At 43.4% G+C, this 23,444-nt stretch overlaps 2 protein-coding genes across 2 annotated transcripts; both read right to left on the bottom strand.

Annotated features, from left to right (window-relative positions):
- Positions 1 to 2,842: 2,842 nt before the first annotated feature.
- Positions 2,843 to 8,385, bottom strand: olfcb1 (olfactory receptor C family, b1; the record flags this gene model as incomplete). Its single annotated transcript, XM_079180741.1, has 6 exons — positions 2,843 to 3,993; positions 4,145 to 4,262; positions 4,936 to 5,151; positions 5,332 to 6,177; positions 6,960 to 7,251; positions 8,177 to 8,385. The coding sequence occupies 6 exons, from the start codon at positions 8,383 to 8,385 to the stop codon at positions 2,843 to 2,845; spliced, it is 2,832 nt and encodes a 943-aa protein (XP_079036867.1).
- A 2,090-nt stretch (positions 8,386 to 10,475) lies between these two features.
- On the bottom strand, positions 10,476 to 11,951 carry LOC306711823 (ankyrin repeat domain-containing protein 9). Its single transcript, XM_079180868.1, has one exon. It carries the CDS (start codon positions 11,939 to 11,941, stop codon positions 11,024 to 11,026), a length of 918 nt encoding a protein of 305 aa, XP_079036994.1. The 5' UTR covers positions 11,942 to 11,951; the 3' UTR covers positions 10,476 to 11,023.
- Positions 11,952 to 23,444: the final 11,493 nt, after the last annotated feature.

The raw sequence follows: 23,444 nt of genomic DNA, 5'->3' as shown, positions 1-23,444 counted from the left end.
CACCATACAACACACAACAAAAGGAGCCACTTTAGGCTCGTTATCCGGTGTGGCTACAAGGTTAGCGGTCAATATTAGTTTATCCATCTATTTCAATATAACTAAACACTTAGTCCAGGCAATTGTCACTGACATACTGCCACTTACATTCTTAGATAAATGCACAAGAGTCAAAAGCGATCGGATCACGATCAGATGTGCTAAATACCTGCGTCTCTGCATTGCAACACTTGATACCATCACTATTCTGAAACGGTTCATCTGGCTTCCAACAGAAACAGAATGACACAACAATAGCTGCATTGACGCAGAGAGGTGGCGACAAGCAAAACATTGCGGTTACAAGGAAGTAAATGAACCATTTCCCAGCAGGCGGACAATCACGCTTCACTGTTCTTTTAATAGACTTGGATGGTGGAAATTACAGACTGACAGCAGATGAGAGCTGTAATCGGAGAGAGAATGATGTGTTTTCTACTGTATTCTGATCAGTGATCAGTTGTGGGTAAGCTTGGCCAGTGTGTCCGTGTTTTTGCCGGAGGCTTTAATACTTTTGCGGTAGATTAGTGATCGACTGACGGTTGTGTAACGGTCTCAGGTGGACGTGCTGTGTTATTCTCAGCTGTTTCCCCCCCCGAGGACAGAGATCATGTCGGGGTTATCAGGCGCTATTTGTTGTTGTGTCGAGGGCTGCCTGTGGACGCCTGTGCTGGGAATGATTTTTCCAATATGTTTTAGAATTATTATAAAACTTTAATTGTATGATTGTTTTGGTTAAATTCAACATTATATTGCCTGTGTCATTAAATCCACAACACGTGCTTCATGTTTGTTATCCTAGTTTTAGGATAGTAGTATGCAGTACGTATTGCATATTTTATACTGCATTAGTCAGTAGTATGTAGTAGGTGGTTTCAAATACAGCAAGAAACACAGAGAGACATGCATGGATACGGAGGGGGAGGAAAAACCCAGAGGCAGGGCCCTGACCTTGACAGATCCGGAGCTCTTGACCCGTAAACAGTGGGTGTTTATCAACGTCACGGAAGGATCTTTCAACGGCCGAATTTCAAGGATGCTTCATCATCAAATCTCGCCCGAAGGTCTTTTCCAATGACGAGGATCCTTCCAATTCTACCGAGGGATGAGTCCTTCCTTTCAGAGGATTTTCAAGGATGCATCTTCGATGTTGCTAAAAAAACAACACAATCCTAAATGCGCCCCCGATTTGGTAACAGGAAAAATATTCTGGGAAATTTTCATTCATTTCACCTCAGCAGTCCAACGAAACAGGGTTGAGGGAAGAGCTTTCCAATCCAGTCGCTGAATCTTCACCCATATCAGATGTACAAGGCTCAACGTACGAGTTATAGCACTGAGGTTGGCAGCGACAGAGAGAGACAGCGGTGTAGATCCAGCATATTTTCAGAATTAAGGCTTTATTTTGACTAAACCAGAGTTGGTTTTGATGAGTTTCATTTTGTTTCTGCTTTGTTGTTGTTGGAATAAAGTCTGTTTCACAATCAGTGACATACAAATGCTGTGTTTTCTTATTAATGGAGTTTTTTAACATTTATGAAAAAGAATAATTGTAAACATTCTTGTTGAGTTTATTTATTTTTTGACAGCTCTACATGTTTTGAATCTATGTTGTTTTGAGGAATGCAAAATCAATATTCCTTATAGAAATTGTGCAGATACAGGCAACTAACTAAAGATAACGTGTGCAACAAAAGAGGTCCCAACAAAGGAACAGAGCTGGTATAAATAGTGACTGAGTAATCCGGGAAGTGAGAACAGGTGACCAGGAGGTGAGGTGAGTGCAGGACTAATGAGGGACAGGTGAAACTGATCACGGCGGGGCAGACCATCAAAAAGGCGGGAACACATGAAGGGCAAATAAAACCAAACATGACATATTAAATATTAAATAGGAAACTGACAATACACTCACGACAATCTTGTGGAGACCACCGAGTGGATAAAGACTCTAACATGATGTCCAATCAGCAGCTGAGGGTAACTCGTTTGGTTTGGTTGAAACAAACTCAGGTCCGTTTGCTCGTTTGTTGGTGGAGTTTGTTTGTGATGTAAAAGCAAACGAACCGGACAAATGATATTACGATAGCAAACATGTGATTTTAGCATGACTTCAAAAGCTAAATTACTAATAAATCCATCTACCGATCTTAAAATCTGTTCAGGAAGCGGGCAAATTGACCTGTAGCCCATGAGTCTAGGTTCTGATACCGAATTGCAAAAAAACTTTACCCCTCCCATCAATAAACCTCTCCTGATTCCTTCCTTAATTACACTTACAGAATTAATATTGTTTGCTTCACATATCTACGTCCCCGACATTTGAAAGTTGGGCTTCCTCAGTTGCTGAAAGGTATCAAACACCTGAATAAAAAAAGACTGGATGGCAATCTTGACAATACATAGATATACATATGGAACTTCCTGGAGTTTTTATATTCTGTGTAAATTCACATCACCTTGACACAAAGAAGGCCACGTTAAGTAGCAAGTTATCCAGCTGAGCTACAGTTCACACCTTGTTGATCTGTTAAAATGCAGACTTTGGGTTATGATAAAGGGAAAATGGTGCACATGTGATGGAAACAATTTACAACAAGGCTTTAAAAAGCATTTTTGCTTTAATATCACTTTTAAACTGTACACAACACACACGAGTCCTCTTTGGTTGAGAAAAGAAAAACTCATTTTAACTTGGATTTACAGCACAAAGATCGCACAAAATATTGGCTTTAAAAAGGGAAAATTGTATAATAAAATATCACAACAGTACAGCACATATCAAATTTCCTTGGAAGCAGTCTTAGATGGATATACTCCTGCGTCTCCTCCCTTTTGTTCCTAGCTTCGTATAGGCATGCATCTTTTTATTGGACATAGGCGTTATGATCACCTCTGAATCTGTCGGGCTGACCTCGTACAGCGTCTCTGAGCTTTTCAATATAGTTGTTGTACTTGATATGGAAAACCTGTTACTCGTTACTGAGGATGTATTCATTTCAGGGATATGTGCGTCTATGTCTGTCACCAAATCAAGTTTTCGACCGGAGACGATTCGCCATCTCCTCAGAATGCTCTCTAGCGTATCCGTCTTTGACCCCCTGAGGGCTTCGTAGCACTTGGGTAAGAAATGGCAGCAGATGATGCCATAAGTGGACACCAGAATGGCCGAAGCCTGCACAGGAGAGGCATTTTCATTGTTGGTGATATAGACCGGGATAAAACACACCCATACAAACAAGTACATCAGCATGCTGAAGATGATGTAGCCTGTTTCGCTGAACTCCTGCGGAACCTTCCTGCCTTTGACGGCCAAGAGGAAGCCAACCAATGCTAGCAGAGCTATGTAGACCAACATGAAGCCGAAACCTATGTATGTGGGACCTTCACTACACTGAATTGGTCTGATCATGCTTTGTGGGGACGGAGGAGTGGGATCAATATCAGGGGAGTCAAAGATAAGCCAGAGAAGACAGATGATCCCCTGGAGAGCAGTTATGACGATGACAATTACAGTCGGCTTATAGAGTTTGTTCAGCCGCCTGCAAGTCAGCTGACCGAAGGGAAGGAAAGCCAGGAAGGTACGGTAGGCCTTGACGAGGATGCAGGACACGCACAGGGTGAACCCCATGGCGTACATTACTTGGCGGGCCCGGCAGAGGTGTACACTGGGCTTACCCATGAAGCATATCACACTTGCGAAGCTCACTGACAGACCAAACATCATAACGCAAGACAATCTCACCTCAGCTCTTTTCATAGGTGGGGAATCTCTGTACACCAAAAAGACAATGAAGGTAACAAACAAGAGCAAGATGCCAAAGGCCGTGGCTGCAATCATGATGATGGGATGAGTATCTTTCCATCGCAGGTAGGACTCAGATCTTGGCATGCACTGATCCCAGCCCTTGAGAGACCAAGTTCCATTGGGGCACGCTTTGCAGATATGAAGATCTGTTAGAGAAGATGGTGATGTGTACATATTAGGCATTATTGTGGACAGCATTATTTAAATACACTATGGGGACAGCCAAAACGTCCCCGGTAAGGACCCCAGAGTCTCGAGTTAAACTAAACACAAAATCAGAATATCAATGAGTCATACCCCAGGCGTCTGTAAAGGTCCCCTCCAGACAAGGCGTGCAGTTGTAACAGCAGTATACGTTCAGGATCTTCTTCACTGAGCCAGGGGCGCAGCGCTCTGAGCATCTGAACTGAGGGACCTGAGAGAGCAAAAACGAGAGAACAAGAGTATAGCTGTGACTGAGCAGTCTGCAGAGAGATAGCCTGTACATGTTTAAGCCAGCCTTTGCTGGAAGTTTCGGTTAAGGCAACAGCACCAATTAGTTGGGTTTAGGAAAAGAGATTCTCACAGGACAAGAATTACAACTTTTAGTTTCGCACGGGAAACAACAGTCTCCTGGTCAAAAGTCCTGTGTTTGTATGACTCATCCATCTCCTCTCCCAGCCATCTTGTGTGGACTATCTTGCTCTTTATACTACCGCCATTGCTGTGAGCATCTAATAAGGACACAAGTGTGTTTACATTGGAATTAGTTGCGTTCCTCTGTGTGTCAGTGTCAGACACTGAGGCGCACTGACCAAGATGTGGAAATTGAACCATAAGGAACGAGAACGGGTTGATCAATTTGAAAGGGAAGTTCAAACCGGCCTGTCGTCGTGTCTCACAGCGCAATGAATCCCACAAAAGGTTCCTAATCCCTGGATTAGAGGTTTTCAGAGCGTTTTATGGTCTGAAAAGCAGTTTAAAGCGTGAGGTATTTCCTGACCACCTGACTTTTTCTCTTGACTCAGGCGCTGTCCTGTGTCAGGATACACAGACAGTACTACAAATCAAATCTGTGAGTGGATGTTGTGAGTACGTTGTTGTCTTACCGTGGTATTGGCTGTTGAAAACCAGATGATATTTTCAATATGGATCTTTATTTCTTCATCGAGGACATGGTATCTCCCAATCTTTTGAAACCGTCTGTGGCGTCCATCTTGTTCCCACATGATAAGATCATAAAAACTTACAAAATCACCGTTTTCGTCAAAGTAGAAATTCTGGTTGTCAAACTCAAACTTAACTTTCTTCAGTTCCTTAAGAAGCTGCAAAGCAAAGGGTAGAATATCAATTAAAATGGGTCCTTTTGCATTAATTAAACTGAGATTGATCACCATTCATGAGAATTCTAAGGGTTAGAAACGCACATTACATTGTAATTCCTGAATTATAAGGAAGTTAGAGATTTAAATCTGTTCTTTTCTGATTATGATATCCATTCTCACCTTCCATGGTGGGAAATTAATCTCTCCCAAGCATGATGAACTGTTGCACTTGAGTAGCTTTTTAAGAGCATGTGCTGTGGCCCTCACTGCGACTTTGTGAAGGAAGGTTTCACTCGTATCCAGAGCCTTTACGAGAAAGTCATCGTTTTGCTCTTGGGGATCCTTGAAAGTGCATGCATCGGCAGATTTAATTCTCAGGAGATCAGGTGTGGGACAATAAGACGGAGGCTTGTTTGAGAAACACTCTGAGCTGCAGTTGAATCTCAGGTTCTTGTATTCTTCGATAAAGCGGTTGTACCCTCCCAGGGTTGCTGCTGTGAGATTCTTGAGATAGTTATCAAACGATTCACTCTTTTCTGAAACAAACGTAAAGCCCAAGATGTCCCCAACCGTATTGATTCCTTCCATTTGGGCGAGGGCCCTGCTCTTGGACCAGGCATCACTGGCAATCCAGGTCCTGGATGTGCCGGTCCTGATCATTTCCTGAAAGAGGACCTCAACCAGTTCCGCCTTCAGGATCAGCAGTACCACCTGGGCATCGGACGAGCGGATCTGCTCGGCGACTCGCTTGATGCGTTGCAGGCTGAGTGAATGATCAAGGTAACTCGGCAACGCCTCCTGGTAGGCCAAGCACACACTGTTTTCCTCGGCATCCCTGAGGAAGCTCTGGAAAGCTGCGCTGCCGTACTCGTCGTCGCCGTACACAACCCCGACCCAGTTCCAGCCAAAGTGATGCATAATTTTGGCCACTGCTTTGGTCTGATGCTTATCACTGGGAATAGTGCGCATGAAAACTGGGTAGCGCAGCTTATCGCTCAGGTCTGGTGCAGATGATGTGCTGCTCAGCTGTTAAGAAGATTATAAAATAAAAAAAGGTATAAAATTAGAATTACATTTATTTTGCACCCAAAAGTCAACTCAAATCCCCAAATGTTCTGTACCAAAGAGGCAAATTGAGGCATGGTTCGGTTCATTCTAGTGTGAATTTTTTTTTTAGAAGGGTCTGACTTTTTGAACAATTACAGGAAGCTCTGGTAGAATATCATAATAAACAACGCATCAAAACAAAAAGAGCCATGATGACGTCAGGGCGCTGGTATGTCACAGACTCAGGTGTGAAACGGCCCTTAGTGGGATTAGTAACACTAACATTTTTGATTTAGTACTACAATACTACAAATATTACAAACGTATAACCATTCTGTGAAATATGCTTGTTTCAGGTCTTACCAAGAGTCAGATGAGAAGAAAAACAACAATTTAGTCTCTGTGGGTTCAGTGAAAAGATTGTACGAGGATGTGGTTGATCTTAGCACAAAGACTGGAAGTACGGGCAAACATTTGGCCTCAAAATACTGAACATATGCCTTCCATAGCTAGCACGTCAGGCACCAATACATCGAAAATGACCTGTGTTGTTATCCGAGTTTGAAAATTATAGATTTCATCCAACTCCCTATAAGAAGCCAAACATATTTCCCAATGTGTTGCAGTAATTCTTCAACAAATGCAGCTGAAACGCTAAAGCCTCCACAACAAATGAGGTCTAAACACCCTCAGAGAACATAAATGCACTAAATACTTGGCAGTTAAACGTATTTGCTAATCAGACAGTATTTGTGACTTACTAGAGGGACCATGTACACAGTCAGCAGTCTGGCCACAACGATGGACACCTCAGAGTATATAGCTCCTAAAATGATCTTGACTCTGGGCCTGTAGTCGGTGTAGTCGCACATCACATTGAGAGAGCCGTTGACTTCCAGCATGTGCCCCACGCTCTGCAACGCCTTGCTTGCAGAGGAGCATGTGTCACACATCAAATATCCAAGACGCACTCCCGGGAGGAAGCCGGCTGCATTTATCACCTCAATTTCATGGATTGCAGCCAAGGATCTCAGAAATGACTCCAGATCAAAACTGAAAATGGACCGGGTGGAAAAACATAAAATTATCTTTGAAGACATTTTGGTTAGAGGTGTTTGAGTTCATAGAGGACGTCTGCAGAAGACCACACCTCCATGCTGAAGATGAGAAGTATTAATTGAGAATCTTCAGGACCACAGAGCTGAAGAAAGATGGAAAAGGCCGCACCCCCCAGACTTAATTGACCCTTCGCTGAGTCCCGCCCCTCAAACACGGACCGGCCAATCACAGCGTAGCATCAGACGGCTTCGACCAGGGTCCGACAACGCTCCGGCTCTGCTCCATAAAACCTCCCTCAATGTCAGATTTTCTTCATTTTCAGGCTGGTTTTGTGGATTTCGAGCAATGTCATGGTAAAACATTGTGTAATGATTGTGTAATGAGGTTGGAAGGAGGTATGCATTTTATTTTTAACCTATTTTCACAGCTGAATCAGTTTGACATCCTTGATATATCCTTCAAATGCATAAACCCTACATTCAAATTAAAATATTAATTAAGAGCATGGCAATGAGTGAAAAGATGTTTTTTATTACACTGTTTAATTTAATACACCTATCTCAAAAATGATTAAAATTAAGATTAGTAGGTTATGCCTATACACACACACATATACATGTTTATTTTTTATATTTCTGTAAACATATTGTAAATGATACGAATAGATGGATTCAATGGATTCAATTTGTAGCTATTTTATTATTCCTATTGTTATTATGTCAAATGTATTAGTCAATGTTCAGATTGGGCATTTGCTTTTTACATTAAAACATCTGTATGAAATGCAAACAATGTTGGGGGATTCAAGAAATATGGCATGACAAAAAAGAAAACAGTTAGGGAGAAATAATAATATTAAGGGAAATAAACATTTTCTTTTTCATCTGATGTAGCAACATTTATATGTTCTTGTACTCACTCTAAGCAGTGGAAGCTTTCAGGTCTGATCCGCTCCTGGAGAGCCGCCACTTTACGATGACATGGCAGCATTATACCAATCACGACGTCCCCAGAAGCATGAGCGCCGCAAACCGACTGAGCAAAGTCACAGCCATCCACACGAGCCGGGATGCTGCTCAGTATTATGAGGGCGCAGAAGAAGCTGCACGGCGGACCACACATCTGCATCCTGAACGGCCTCAGTGGAACAAACACTTCGGCGTATGAACACTTCTCTCTCATGTGGATTTTTGGGTGGTGCAAGACACGGTGACATGCAAAGAAACCTGTTTTTAAGAGGAACTGAAAAGAATCTCCTGTGCATCGAGTTTCATCCTCCTCCTCCTTCCTTGACAAGGAAGTAAAGTACCGAAGAGTATATCTGCAAATGACTCAAATGTTGCATTGAATAATAAGGCACTACGCACTACCCTCATTCCCACTTAACCAAAGTCTCTCTATGAGTAACTGTCTATATATATATTTTATTTTATTATATTTTAATGTATTCTATTCTAATTCAAATATAAGTATTATGTTTAATGCTTTTGTAGCGTGAAGGGCCAACAACTTGTATTTCATTGTGCAACCCTTTGTAGAGAAAATGACAAATTAATGACCTATGTGACCTTGTTAGACACAAGTCTAAGTAACAAGGAAGGAATAAATCACGCCATGGAGTGCAGATCTCCACCAGACGACCACTGCTGTAGTGATGTGACACAATTGGCTAAGCCCCCAAATCTAGACGCAAATAGCCTGAAAGGCCTCGCAGAAGCTCTTTCTGTGTGGGGTTGTTCTCACAGCGCGTTCTCATTCTAACTCGTGACATACTGACGCTTTGTCAAACCACTTTGGCGTCACTTTCCAACGCTCGGGGTAGCCCAGCGGAGGGCGGGAGGAAAAAACGTGGTTGATGTTGTGAATTCAAAGCACATAAACTGGAGCATTTTCTCTAAGCGTCTAAGAAGTATGCGGACATACTTGAAAGCCCCCGTGTGTCTCATACAGACGCTGAAAGGTGCCTCGTGCGTCGGTATCAGACGGAGATTGGCGTGACAGAGCGTTTGCATTTGATGCCCTGGGAAGGACAACGGGCTGGTTTCCCCCGTCAGCGGGGGGGGTTTTGTGTGTGAATTATAATGAGAGCAAAATGTGTGAAGGTTTATTTGCGTCTTCTTTATCAGATTACACATAATAATTGCCTGAATCTAAATGTATTAGCAAATAAAAAGCTATCTGATGAAGCCAGTGGTGGCTTCACGTTTAGTTTCTGAAACTGTATTGACAATGAACAACTTTGTGTTCCTGCAGGATCATGATGAGCACGAGGGACCTTTGTGTTAAAACCTTGGTCAATGCTGCCCTCTGCTGGCAATTTACAGCCAAACATGTTGCACGTGCAGCGGACGTCACAGAGATCTTCAGCAGATCACTGGAGCTGTGTGAAGATGGGCCACTGATGGACGGCACAGACTTTCAGACAGGAAGGGAGACGCGCCATCTCGACCCGGAGCAGTGAAACACATTCAGCTCGTAGGCCAGTCGGTGCCCTCAACAGTGTTGGCGGATGGGCTTCTGAGCAAAGCAAAGGTCTTGAATTACACATGTTACACATGTTCTTTCATGTTCTTTCAATGCAGATGTTTTACTCGAAAAAAAACCCAAACATGACAGGACAACTCAAACAAGACAGGCAGCCTCTGAATTCATGAGGCCAAATATCATAATAGTGGGATTTTAAGTTGCTCATTCTTTGCTTTAAGTAAAGGAAAAGTGAATATAACGATGTTTTCTGTTGTTCTTTAATATAGTTTTCACATATTTGTGTTATAACTGTGATTATAGTGCATTATAATGTATTACAACTATGGATTGTAATACATTATGATCCTTGTAACAAAGAAAATGTCAGTAAGTGAGCAGCAATTATAAAGTATTATGAAGCTTGACCTTATATAAGTCATTATACAATGCTTTATAATGTGCTATGATTGTGCATTATGAATATAGCATTATAACGGCTATAAGCAGATTATAAGTATGTTTATAATGCATTATAGAGAAGGGGGCTTCATGGAAAGAGCTAACGGTGGAGTTTATTAGTTATAAGAGGGCCGTGGTAGAAAGCTCTGGAATAAAGCTGGACCTTGAGTCAAGCTGTGTTTTTGTGAAGACAGTATGTCCCCGGGTTGGTTTCTTCCTTTGTTTGAGTCAGCAAGATGTCAACAAATGTGTTCAATGGCCTTCATCGAGTCAAGAAAGACCAACATTAGATCAACACTTGAATTCCTATTTATTTAAAAAATAATCAGTCATCCAGAGAGTCTTCAAGTCACCGGACTGTTCTCAAATGATCTATAAGATCACTTTGTTTTTAGTTCAAATAAAACCCGAATAAATAAAAAGTCAACAGTAACACAGTTAGTTGACTGTCATCAGAGTTGCTCTGCAGCAGTGGTATTAGTATAGGTAACACTTTAGCGCGAGGTTAGACAGACAAACTGCTTATTAATGCCTGGATTAGCGTAAAAAAAGAAAGAATATGGCTGTTTGTTTCCTGGTTCTTTCACTGCTAAACTAACTCTACGCTCCAATCAGCCTGCAGTAAGTCAACCAGTGGCCTATGAAGTCACTGTAGGTACGATTCAGTAATTTGTTCCCTGACTGTGTATTTGTGCAGCCCTATAATGAAGTGTTACCTCTTTGTAGCCATACAGGCTACACACACACACACACACACACACGCACACACACACACACACACACACACACGCACACACATCATGCTAAAATAGTGGAGCATGCATCAATGTCACACTGAAGGCTACACCACCACCCTGTCCCGCTGGGGCACAGGAAGCAGGCCCGGTGGTTTGAGGGAGGAGGGGATGGGCAGCTCGTGCAGGCTGTCCGGGAAGGTCGCGGGGCTCAGCTGCTTCAGAACAGTCTGCATGGCGGCGAGGATCAGCGGAGCCGGCCTCCTTTCTGCCAGGTACTTGTAGGTCTCCTCGCCCAGCACCTCGCTCCAGCGCTCCGGCTCCCTGCTCAGAGCCCCCTTCATCTTAAAGTGAACCTTCGGCATGAACATGAGCAGGTTGTCCAGACACTGCCTCCTGCTCCCGGCGCCGTTCGCCTCCTTGCTGCAGTCCCCGAGTTTCTCCAGGAGGACGTCCAGCGGCGTCAAGCCGTCGCGGTCCAGGGCGTGCGGGGACGCCCCGCTCCCCAGCAGCATGACGACCGCCTCGGGTCGCAGGAGCTCGCAGGCCAGATGCAAAGGGGTTCGGCCGTCCTCCATGTGGAAACACCCGGCTCGGTCCGCGCAGGAGGTGGAGGAGGAAGAGGAGGAGGAGGGCGAGCCGGTTATCCGGTGGGTCTCCTGCAAGATGAGGCCGAGAATGTAGCGCCGGTCGTAGCGGACGGCCATGGCCAGGTGTGGGGATGCAGGGGACGGGCACCGGCAGAAGCGCTCCCCGGGCTTCGCCAGCGCTTCGTGGATGTACCGGTTGAGCAGATAGCGCGCGTACGCCTGGTGGTCGTGGACGATAGCGTAGAGCAGCGCCTCCGACGGGGTGTAAGTCCTGTGGCAGGCGTCCTCCTCCTGGTAAAACGTCTCCATCGCGCGCATGTCCTCCAGCATCCAGACCGGCTTCAGGTCCCGCACAGCCCGGTAGAAGAGCAGCGAGAAGGACTTGCGATGCTCCTCGAAGCTCTGAGCCGCCGAAGTCACGGCTAGAGAGGCCATGGCGACCCGAGTAAAGTTATGTCCTCAACGGGGCTGCACAGCGTCCCTTCATCGCTCCGGAACCATGACTTGAAGAGCTAAGGAGTTACAGGAAACAGAGACACATATTATGTTTACTTTGGAAACAACGAGGCCAAAGGGCAGACTACCTCCCCGTCGTCAACGTCACATTCCTGCACGTTCTTTGACAGCTGCGGAATTCCTTCTCTCGCTCTCTGCAGCATTGCGCCAGTACGCATGCGCATATTACAATCACGTCAAAAGAGTCTCGGAAACTTTATTGACAAATGTGTCCAAATGTGTCCAGAAGGGTTAATACCGCAGTCATAATTAGAACCGGAGAACTCCTCCCGTCGTACCGAGAGTTTTCAGAACATTAAATGATTTTGAGAATCATGTGGATATAAAGTGGATGAACATTAGGTGGTTTGTGCTGTACTGCTACGGTCAACGTTGTATCTGGGACCCTCATTCACCTGTTTTTAAATTACTTTGACATAAATAGGAGTTATAGGTGGGTAATGTAGAATTATACAGTTGCTTAATTATTTTTTGATCAAGCTCAGTTATTAATATAAGACCTGTGTTTTCATTTTTAAAACTGAATCTTAAGCAAGCACTGAGGTGATCTCAAGAAGCACAGAATATTCACCAAAACATCTTTAATTAATATAATATCGACATAAACTGCTGTAAAAAACATCTGTAATTTTGTAACACATTCCAGTCCATTTAATTTTCTTCACTTTATTCTTCAGAGTAATAATTCCACATTCATTCCAAACCCTCAACTCAATCTGCTTATTATATTATGTTAAACGAGTGTGTTGATTTTTACTCATTCACCACCTGCTTTTAATCTATATTATTCCACAGCCAGCAGACCTCAGCCTGTGGTTTTTTGTTGTACTTTCTTTCATAAATGAGGACATAAACTGTGTCTGAACAATAATCACAAACACAAACCTTCTGCTGAGGATACGGTGCCCTCTGGTGGCACAACAATGGCAGGCTGCCTGCACTTTCTACTGAGATAAGACATCAGAACATTGTCATGCAACATGTCCACTTTAAACCTCAAAGCACAAAAACATACACGTTACGTTTCTGCAATATTGAATCATTGCAGAAACAGCAACGCTGTGGAGAGTGAGCAGGTCATCTACGGTCAGACGTGCTCCAGGTTCCCCTCGAGCGTCAGTTTTGGACGTGGCAGAGACGGTGTGTCGGTTTCCACTCATTAAATGCTAAGTATCCTTTCAAAGTAAACTTCCACCTTCAAGGGAAGTTCAGGTAACTGAACCACTTAGTTAGGTTTAGAAAAAAAAGGTAAACCTAAACTTGACTGACTTACGACTCACGTGACTAGCGAGGGACAAACGAGTCACTCGAATAATGACACGAACAAGTCACGTTGCTAACAAATGACGTGAGAAAATGTCAACGTTCAAGGCTGTAACATACCGGGTGTGTGAAGGAGTTACGGCAGCGATTAAGACTTATTTAGTCGTTCTCCATGGCAGCTTCAAGGTTCATGCATGAGAAGAGTTTTCAACAGTCTGGAATACAACAAGGATGAGTTTCCCTTTTTCTATTGTTATAAATAACAAAAGACAACAGTATGTTTAGGGCCACCTCCACCAGCTCTTAAAAACAAAGGTATACATCATACAGTCATGCATGCAAGTATGTCCACAAGTACATGCTTCCCTACTGTATCCATTGATAGCATTACAGATTAACAGAAATGGATGGAGTTGTTTACAGTAATGAGAAACACATTAGATAATTAGCTGCACATTTGAACACATTTCTATTCATTAGATTCGCTCCTTTAAAGATGAGGACAACAATATTCCCTTCAAGAGCCAATTTCTCTGTGACAGTATCTGTTATCATTATGTGTGCTTCAGTCTACGCTTTCCGCAGTACACAGTGTACATGGAGCATCAGAGTAGTGTAGTAATCGTCTTTGATCACACTGGGGCACTGGTGACTTACTGAATGTGGACTTTAAATGTATTGTAGAGGTCTAAACACAACGACGGACGTGCAGAGATGGAACAGATTCTAACAACACATACACATCACAGCGTGTCTGCATGTCTTTGAGGTTACCTGGGACTCAGGAGGGTAAAGATATGAATAATGCAAGGCATTGGTTGCAGAGAAATACAACAGATAAAATAAGAGGAGATGAAACAACAAGAAATCATAAGTCACAAGTCCAATCATAAGCTTATGAGTCAAATCATGATCTAATGATCTCATATCCACATGTGATCTGCATCTGGATATCTTAGGGAAAACGTGTTTATGAAGGTTAGAATGCATTTATATTTGGGATCTGGCTTCAACAAGCAATCAGATCTCATGCAGGTGTAAAAGACATCTGTACAGTTTGACCACATTCTTATGAAATAGTTAAACATTCTGGGAAATACACTTATCTGTTTGCTTTCAAAGTGTGAGATAAGAAGATTGAACTCAATCGTGTGTGTGTGTGTGTGTGTGTGTGTGTGTGTGTGTGTGTGTGTGTGTGTGTGTGTGTGTGTGTGTGTGTGTGTGTGTGTGTGTGTGTGTGTGTGTGTGTGTGTGTGTGTGTGTGTGTGTGTGTGTGTGTGTGTGTGTGTTTATACAGTACAGAGCTGGAGTCAGGATGTGGTTCCTTAAGAAAGCTGTTTGTGTAAGGATTAAACAAACAAGATACAAGAGAATGATTTAAGTCTCAGACTTGGAAAAGATGGACTCTCTTTCTAATGTTTTCGTATACTGTGGTTCTTTACTGTCAACAATATAGGTGGTGAAGCGGCTGCGCCACTCACAACTTGAATTAAAGAGCAAAGGCAAGACAATTCATTGAGCACAGACAAGAAAAACAGAGCAACGACAAACAACACAACTTTCAAATTGAGCTTGAAGCTTCATCCTTGAAAATATTGGTTTGACAAAAACAATTCTCAATGCAAGGTTCTCCTTACTTCTTGTTTCAAAAAAACGTTCAACTCCATCTCTTGGCCTTACTCAGTTAGAGCGGCCAGGGGTTCACCTTCTCTACGCATGTGGAACCACTTGAGGAAATCTGCCAGCGGAAGGCCATGAGATGTGGCAGAAAGCTCAGGAAGACTTTCATCTTGACGGAACATTTTTTAACTCAAGGTCCCACTTTCAAGCTTTTTCAAGAACTTTGCAGCACACCTTTCAACACATTCAAACAAGTGTGAATGAGCAGTAATTACACAAAAACACCTGCACCTCACACTAAATCAGAACAAAGCTGTGAATATTTCAGTGTGACTGATCACATTGCCACCACTAATGGTCAGCTCTGATCTAAGATTCCTTTGATTGGAGCCGCACGCTCCCATCCCCCCCTGGATAAGCCTTTGATTGAATTTGCATTTGCAGGATGGTCAGCGACGAGTTTCAGCTGTGACCACGTCCCTTTTATCCTCAGTAATTACACTCTTCTATTGCCACCAATTGAATTAGACGTCGGTATGAGCTGGCTCAACAAGCACTCGGGCACGCTTTGAAATGTAATGCGAGCACTGCAGATCTGTTTGGGTCCTGATTTCTATGCAAAGCGTTTGTTTAATTCTCCCGCTAATTAATGCGGAGTCTGATGACCTCCGCTGCACACAGATGCCGGAGATCATCGGTGTGTGAACGTCTGTTTGAGGGCGCTGATCTGGGAGCGGTGTGAAGACACACGCACCATGGGAGTCCATTTACCAGCATTTATCTCAGACCCGTCGCTGTTTCCTTTTTGTTTCTTTACATTTAGGAGAAGTAAAGATTTTGATCCAAGTTGAAATATTTGCGCCTTGAGCAAATGCATATGATCAAGCTGAAACAGCAGAATAAATTCCCGCCACCGTGCAAACGGGCGCTGGAAGTGTGCCGCTAGTTGGCCTGTAGCATCCTGGCACGCGACTGCCAAAATGGCATGAATTAACAAAATACGACACTACATTTAGAAGGTTTGTCTGGAAAAGAGAGCTCCATCTCTTCCAGTGTCCCTTAAATATGGCGGCAAGGTCTGCCCTTCACCAGCCGATCAGAAACACATGAGAGAGAGAAGCAGAGAAAAAGGTTTCGCTGTAGCAGCAGAATCTACTGTTTTTACTACTAGAATGGTTTGAAGTTATTTTTTAATGCTAAGTCATCATCAGCACTGCCTCGAGCTCCCCCCCCACAAATGTTGTTGAATAAACAAAGCTCTTTAAGAGGCTGTTACGGGTCTTCACACAAGGAGAAAGTACCGGGGGATATTTACTGCCCAAAGTCCACGCTTGCTTCGTTTGATGGGTTTTCCAGTTAAAGAAAAGTCTGCAGGGAGTTGTTTCCATTTTTTTACTTTCTTCAAGGGTAAAAGAAAGAAGAAGAACTCAGCTGAAGCTGCTGGAAACAAATTATCTTGGCACACTGTCGTATCACTTGGCCATTGATTTAGGGGGAAATAACACCAAACAAAAAAGCTGACATAAAGTACATCACAAACAGTCGATTTTTGGATCAAAGGAAGTCAGCAGGGGGGCATCGCTTGTCGTCTTGTCTGTGCATCTGTGGTGAGATCCGTCTGAACCCAACGTCATTTTAAGTCGACAGGAGATGTGTTGACATGACAACATGCTTTGTGCTGCCGTTTTAAGAGCGGAGCGGAGCAAGTCGAAAGAGAACGAGAAGAAAAATACCAGCATTAACCATACGCAGAGACATAACAAATGTCTCGAACAAAAGAAGCGTCATTTTAACACAGCAGCCCAAATGGTGAACTGAATATTTACAGTGTGGTGCATGTAGTGCAAAATATCTGTGTGCAAAACATAAAGTGTGACTAATTCAACATAACCAAAAAAGAAGGTGCCCAAATGAGGAGCAGAGAACTAATGCAGCAGCTGCAGAGCTTTATAGACTGGGAACACTGGGCCCAGGTGATCCCAGGTGGCCCTGATGATCCCAGGTGGCCCAGGTGTTCCCAGGTGGCCCTGATGATCCCCCTGCCACCAGGTATCTGGAAAACATGGCAAATGACAGATTGGCAGGCAAAGGCTGCAGAATCTACTATTATGAAACAAGAAGTCTGTGTGATACACATTTTTACACACTGGTAAAAAATAATCTCTACTATCATGGGGAGTAAAACATGCTCGCATAACAGTAAAACATATGACATCATATTTTGAAGTACACTTCTAGATGTACCATGGCCTGGATGACACGAATTACAAATAGCTGACTGAACTGTTGGAAAAACACACTCAATGTAAAACTCCGAGGGCATGCTTTAAAAACTTTTAATGATATAAACAACATCAATAATTAGAAGTAAATTGGGTAAAATGACGTCCACATCTCATGGTCTTCATCAGTGAATGGGGCTCAGCACACAACAGAAGTCCTGAAACACTCTTATCTAGTTGTTTGGTGAAGATAATAACTTGTACAAATAATTATCTTGTGCATACAATGCTCAGTATTTTCCTTGAACAACTAGATTCACAATTTTAATCAAGCGCCACTCAAACAGAAACATTTATTTTTGGGGGAATATTTTCAGTGGTGGATTAATCACGTGGCGCTCCAGCGTGTGTTTGTGACAGCAGAACGGTATATTGGGAGTGAGCCGAAATAAACTACTGTGTGTGCGTGCGTTCATGGTGATGAAGGAACATGTCACCCGAGTGGAACATTGATGTGTTTTTAATAGTTTTTGGACAACAATGGAGCTCTGTGGCGAAGCACACATCATACTTATCTTTGATTAAAAGCCGGAACATGCGGAGGTCTAATGAAGCTAAAGAAGCTGCGAGAAGCAGCTTTAGGGTCCTGTGAGTTCACTGGCACGGATGCTCCGCGCGTCACATCAATTCACAGAAACACTCACATGATGACGTGCAGTACCTCGAAAGCAAAAGCTAAATCCTGCGTCGGCCTGCTCTGAACCTCACATCACTGGGGATTAAGCAACCTGGTCAAGACCTTCTAATGACCTCTAATCCAGTTTATTGTTGCATGACCAGTTTAATAATCTTCACCTCAGAATGACATGGTGGCTTTAATTAGCTATTTAGGTTAACGGGGCTTCACTGTTTGTATAGATATTCCTTACTTTAGTGTTTCAAAACTTTGCTTTTATATTCACAGTTTTGGCTATCCTAGCGATCAGTAATAATAACTCGGTGTGTAAAATGAATAGTTGAGATGAGATAAGAAAATAGCTGCCACTCTCATGTCCTTGTGTTAAGTTGCAGTCATTGCCTGGTTAGCCTAGCTTAGCGCAAATACTCGGAGCAGTGGGAAATGACGATCTTTTTCTAAACCTAACTAATTAGTTTTGTTGGCTACGCTGTCCTGTGAAGACGGAAGTTTATTTTGAAAAGACTGTATGCACGTAAGGAGCAGAAATGGACAGGTGTTGCCGACTGTTGTAGGAAAAGGCACGAAAAATGAGGATATCGTTCGAACCGTTGTATGAGGATACGTTGCACTGTGTTCCCAGCATACAAAGAAATCACAACTGATAGAATTGATGGACAAAACAATAATTGTGGAAATATGAAAGAAATGACATTGAGCGAGGAGGAAGAGAGCAACATTTCAGTGTGTCACTGTCTTTTAGGCTAAAGATATGACACAGTATTCCTCTGGGTCATGATCAGGTCATTTGCATACGGAGAAGCGGAGGGCCGTGGCCTGTCTCGTTCAGAGCAATAACTCAGTTCTCTGTGAGCTGGGATGACCGGTCGGTGCAGCTGATAAGGCCACACTGTCTCCCGTCTCCCAGGAGACCAAGGGCCAATAATAGTTTCGAGAGGTTTATTGCATAATAGAATGATTGTTAGATTAGGAAGCGGAAAGGGTCGAGGGATGAAGGGGAGTAGGGTAGAGGGATGATGGGATGTGCGGTAGGGATGAAGAGATGAAGGGATGTAGGGTCGAGGGATGAAGGGATGTAGGGTCGAGGGATGATGGGATGTAGGGTCGAGGGATGATGGGATGTAGGGTAGAGATGCAGAGATGGAGGGATGTAGGGTAGGGGTCGAGGTAGAGGGATGTAGGGTAGGGATGAAGAAATTAAGGGACGTAAGGAAGAAGAAATGAGGAGGGTTTGTAGAAAGGAGGTTAGACGATCGATGGGGGACCGTTGGTGTCCAGTGGCTGGCAAGAACACGGGGAATGGAGACTGTAGGGTGGGGGCTATCTCTTCAGAAGCTCTGGCGCTGCAGAGTCCCCTGGTGTTCCTGTAATCCTGCAAGAGAGAGAAAACAGAAGGACAAAATGGGGTTGGGTGGGAGGGATGTGAAGACAGAGTCGAAGAGGAAGTGAACGGGTCCGTTGTGCTTAAATATTCTGTGCAGAGGAAATGAGCTGTGTTGCTGTGTTCTGAACTAAGTTTATAAAACTCAATGTGTTCATTCAGTTCACTTCACTTAGGTTAACTGAGGAAAAGCACAGTTTCTTGTTTAAGGTCCAATATCCAATAGAATCTTCCCACATATATACTGTATATATATTTCTGTGAAGAATGACCTTGTTTGGTGAGCCTCCTGAGTCTGGTCAAAGGTTTAATACTCCCCGCCAGACAGTAACCTTCAGAATCTGGTGGCAATACACAACGGTTCACTTGCACCGCACATCTTCGATCGAGCTTCAATAAATGCCTCCTTCAATTACCAGTTAACCAGCACTAAAGATTTCTTTTACACTCGTAATGTTGAGATAAATGACTTCTCTCCCAAGAAATCAGCCTTCTTTAGTGTTTTTTTTTATTGGTTTTACACCTGTAGCTGTCCTGAGGGGGGTTAACACATATTTGAAGAGACAGTGCATCCTGAAAAGACTAAAACACTGAGAGTGAAATTGGATATTATTTGGCTTTTCAGTGCTGACGGGGACAAACTAAATAATCACAATCCTCAGCAGGATTTTTTTTTTAAAATTGCAGATAGTTGTTTCCCCTCTGTGCTACTGGCAGCTTCACAAATGCTGAGTGCTTCAGCCGCTCGCTCAGGCAAGGTGACAGCTCATCAAGATGACTGACAGGTGCCGGGGCAGAAACCTGACCAACGGAGTGGAAGGAAGGCGGGATGAAAACACATCAATAGCCTCAGGGGGCCAGAACACACAGCTCTGGTTGTGCTGAGCAGCTCTGAGGTGTTGAGGCATTTAAAGCTCGCCATTTAATCAAGTGATTGGAAGATTTAATTAACAGTGACTCAATAAATTCAAAAGCGGTTGGATGGATGAAGACACTTCAACAACTATTCTGTCTCGGGGGATGAACTTCCAATGAACTTTCAATTGAAGGCAGACAAACATCTGTAGCCTGGTAAAGCAGAGTTCATACATGCAGAGAGGGGTGAACAGCATGTGCTGCCATATATGCCGACATTACTTGGACGTATAGTTCAGAGTCGAAAAAACACAAACAAGACCACGAAAGTACATTGAAGTAGTGGCGACCTGTCAATCACACGGTAGCCACGCCCCCACGCTTTCACGCTTCCAGCTGCGCACCTCTGGAAATACTTTGACTACTGCTGCTGGCGTGCAGTTCCAGCGCTCGCCTCTCCGAAATCTAAAATATTATTATCCGCGTCACGTTCTGTCATCTTGCCTGCCTCTGGCTCCTGGTCTGGGTGGGCCACATTTGCTCTCGGCTGATTGATTAATGAATCTGCTTCCCTGCTGGGTGCCAATTTAGGGGTCCACTATGCATGAATACATCTATGCATGCTGGGTAACAGAGGCTGTGGCTTGGGATATGTAAAGCCTAAATCTCAATGATATTCCAGTTTTTTATTATGATCTCCTCCAGGAGATTACGTATTCTGGGCGCGTGCGTGTGTGAGAGTGCACCTCGGGGCGACTGTGGCCTCAATCAGAAGACCGGCAGTTCAATCCCCGGCTCCTCCAGTCCATGTCGATGTGTCTTTGGGCAAGACACTTCACCCGAAAATGCTCCCCAAGGCTGTGCCATTGGTGTGTGGCTGATTAGTTAGTCCTGATGGGCAGGTGACCCCTTGCAGGGTAGTGCAAGTGTTACAGTGCTTTGAGGGGTCAGAAGACTCGAAAGGCACTATAAAAGCACCAGTACCATTTACTAATTACCTCATTGTCTGTCTGTCCACGCCTGATATTTGTGATTCATAGCTTTTGAAAAAATGCTTTATTGACTGTGTGGTAACACTTTTTACGACACCAATGTCTATAAGGCATTATAAACATACTTATAATGCATTAAAACCTCCTTATAGCGCTGTATATCCATCCATCCATCATCGTTTGCTCATCCTGGGCCGGGTTGCGGGGGCAGCAGCAGGTTTAGGAAGGTGAAGCATTGCTTTCCAGCTCTTCCTGGGGAACCCCGAGGTGTTCCCAGGCCAGCCGAGATATGTAATCTCTCCAGCGTGTTCAGGTCCTATACTCCGGGGCCTCTTACCAGTTAGAAGAGGTAAATGGAGAGCTTTAACCTTCCGGCTCGGCTCCCTCTTCACACACACAGCGGTCTGGTACGACGCCCGCATCACTTCTCACGCCGCACCGAACCGCCTGTCCAGCTCGTGCTCCGTTTGACCCTCCCTCGTGAACAAGACCCCGAGATACTTCAACTCCCAGCACTGTATAATTATAATTATAAGCACATATACTATAGATATATGATTTATTACAATAATCATAACACATAAAGCATTTTATAATGACAATTAGGAAGTATCATAATACTTCCTAATTGCTGGTCACTCGCGGACATTCTTTTTTTCAATGTTCATAATGTATTATAATTCCTATAGTCATAATACATTGTAATCTTTTCACAATGCATTATAATCACAGTTATAATGCATTGTAATGTGATTATAAGAAACACTAAGTGGCCAATAGGTGCTTTAAGCTAAATTAATTTGACCGTATTTTGTTTGTTGGTCTTGGCAAATGACAAAATGACAAACTGAGCGCTCGGTGCGATAGAGTGCGTGTTCCCATATCGGTAGATGATTACGGAACGTAAACATCATTTTATCCAATCGCCTATGAATTAACCAAATTAATGGATACAATTTACCAAGGTTATTCATTTAATTTGCAATTAAATTGGCATTTTGCAATTCCAATCCACTTTCGTCACCTTTCACTTCCACCCTGTCGGTCTCACGTTAATGATGACTTTTGTTTTCATTTATAACCTTTATTTATTATTTATTGTAGTTTTTCAGTCCCCACATAAGCTACCTGCAGCAGTCATAGAGGAAAAGCTCTGACATCACAAGGCTGTCTCAGGAGATTTTTTGTTTTTATCTTAGTAGCAAAAACAACAAATTTGACCACACAAACATCTTTTACAGCTCCAGGTAAGACATGTGCAACAACACTGTCACAACACAGTGGAGCTGCTGCTGCTCCCCTCTTCCAACTGCAACACATATTCCAACTGGAGTATGGTACAAAAAAAAAAAAAAATCCAATATATAGAGACACTGTACACACGCAGTCATATCAGAAATATCACAAAAAAAGTCATTCAGACAACACGTGAGAAATGACAATATGGATGTTTACATTGGACTTCACTGTCTCATGGATCAGTTCGGCAGAAACATGCAACACCAGACAAATAAAGCAAACAACTTCATGTTGTTTAATAGAAACGTTCTGGACAATGAACTTTCATTAAATAGGTTCATTAATACATATTTAAACCCTTATAAAAACCCATATCGCCTCCAGACGGAACAAATTCTATGAACTTCTGACCAGAGCATGAGGCGATCACAGAGGAAGTCAGTTTCCACAATGAGATGTCAAACATTTGTATGCACAATTTTTGTATTTTTTTATGTCAAAAACTCACAACCTTGGTAGACAAAATGAGAGACTTAGTGACTGGACCTGTATATTTGAAAGATACTGAACAATGACCTATAGCTACTTCACCCCAAATGAAAAGGGAAATTCTGGTATTATACAACTTGCGATAGAAAGGGGTAGGCTGTGCTTGTTCACACCGTGGTTCTATGGTTTGCACCGTAGACTGTAGATATAGATGGATAACACGTCTCCACTTCCTCCCGCTGTAACAAAAGTGAAGCCAAAGTATCCTGGATACCGAAGCTGCCATCTTGGAGCCGGAACTTGGAGCCGGAGCTACAGTATCGAGGTCCCGCCCACACGCGCCAACGGAGAGCCGAGCACGGCCGCAGCTTGTTAGCGTGAGCCCCCCTTAGCTGCAATGTTAGCACCACAGTAGCTGTTTGGCTGGAAAGACACAACATCTAATCTTTATAGATTCAAGTGTGATCAAAAGGACACAGGTTCTATATCACAGCCTCATGATTCATGTTTTAGAAAGGACATCTCAGTGTCTGCTGCCAATCCAGGATATGAGCACAAACGTCGGCAGGACATCGCCGGCTAACCTTACTGTCTGTGAAGATGTTGCTAAGCTAGCTAGCGACGCGGTCAGTGACTGTATGAACCGTAGATTGTGTATAAAGAT

Source organism: Pholis gunnellus (assembly GCF_910591455.1).
Source record: "Pholis gunnellus genome assembly, chromosome: 19".
Lineage (NCBI taxonomy): Eukaryota > Metazoa > Chordata > Actinopteri > Perciformes > Pholidae > Pholis > Pholis gunnellus.
The sequence above is the reverse complement of the archived record's forward strand: the minus strand, read 5'-3'. Positions and strand labels throughout refer to the sequence as shown.

What these genes read in the sequence shown, in the direction of transcription:
- LOC306711823 (XM_079180868.1), bottom strand. Translation starts at nt 11,941, where the DNA reads ATGGCCTCTCTAGCCGTGACTTCGGCGGCTCAGAGCTTCGAGGAGCAT.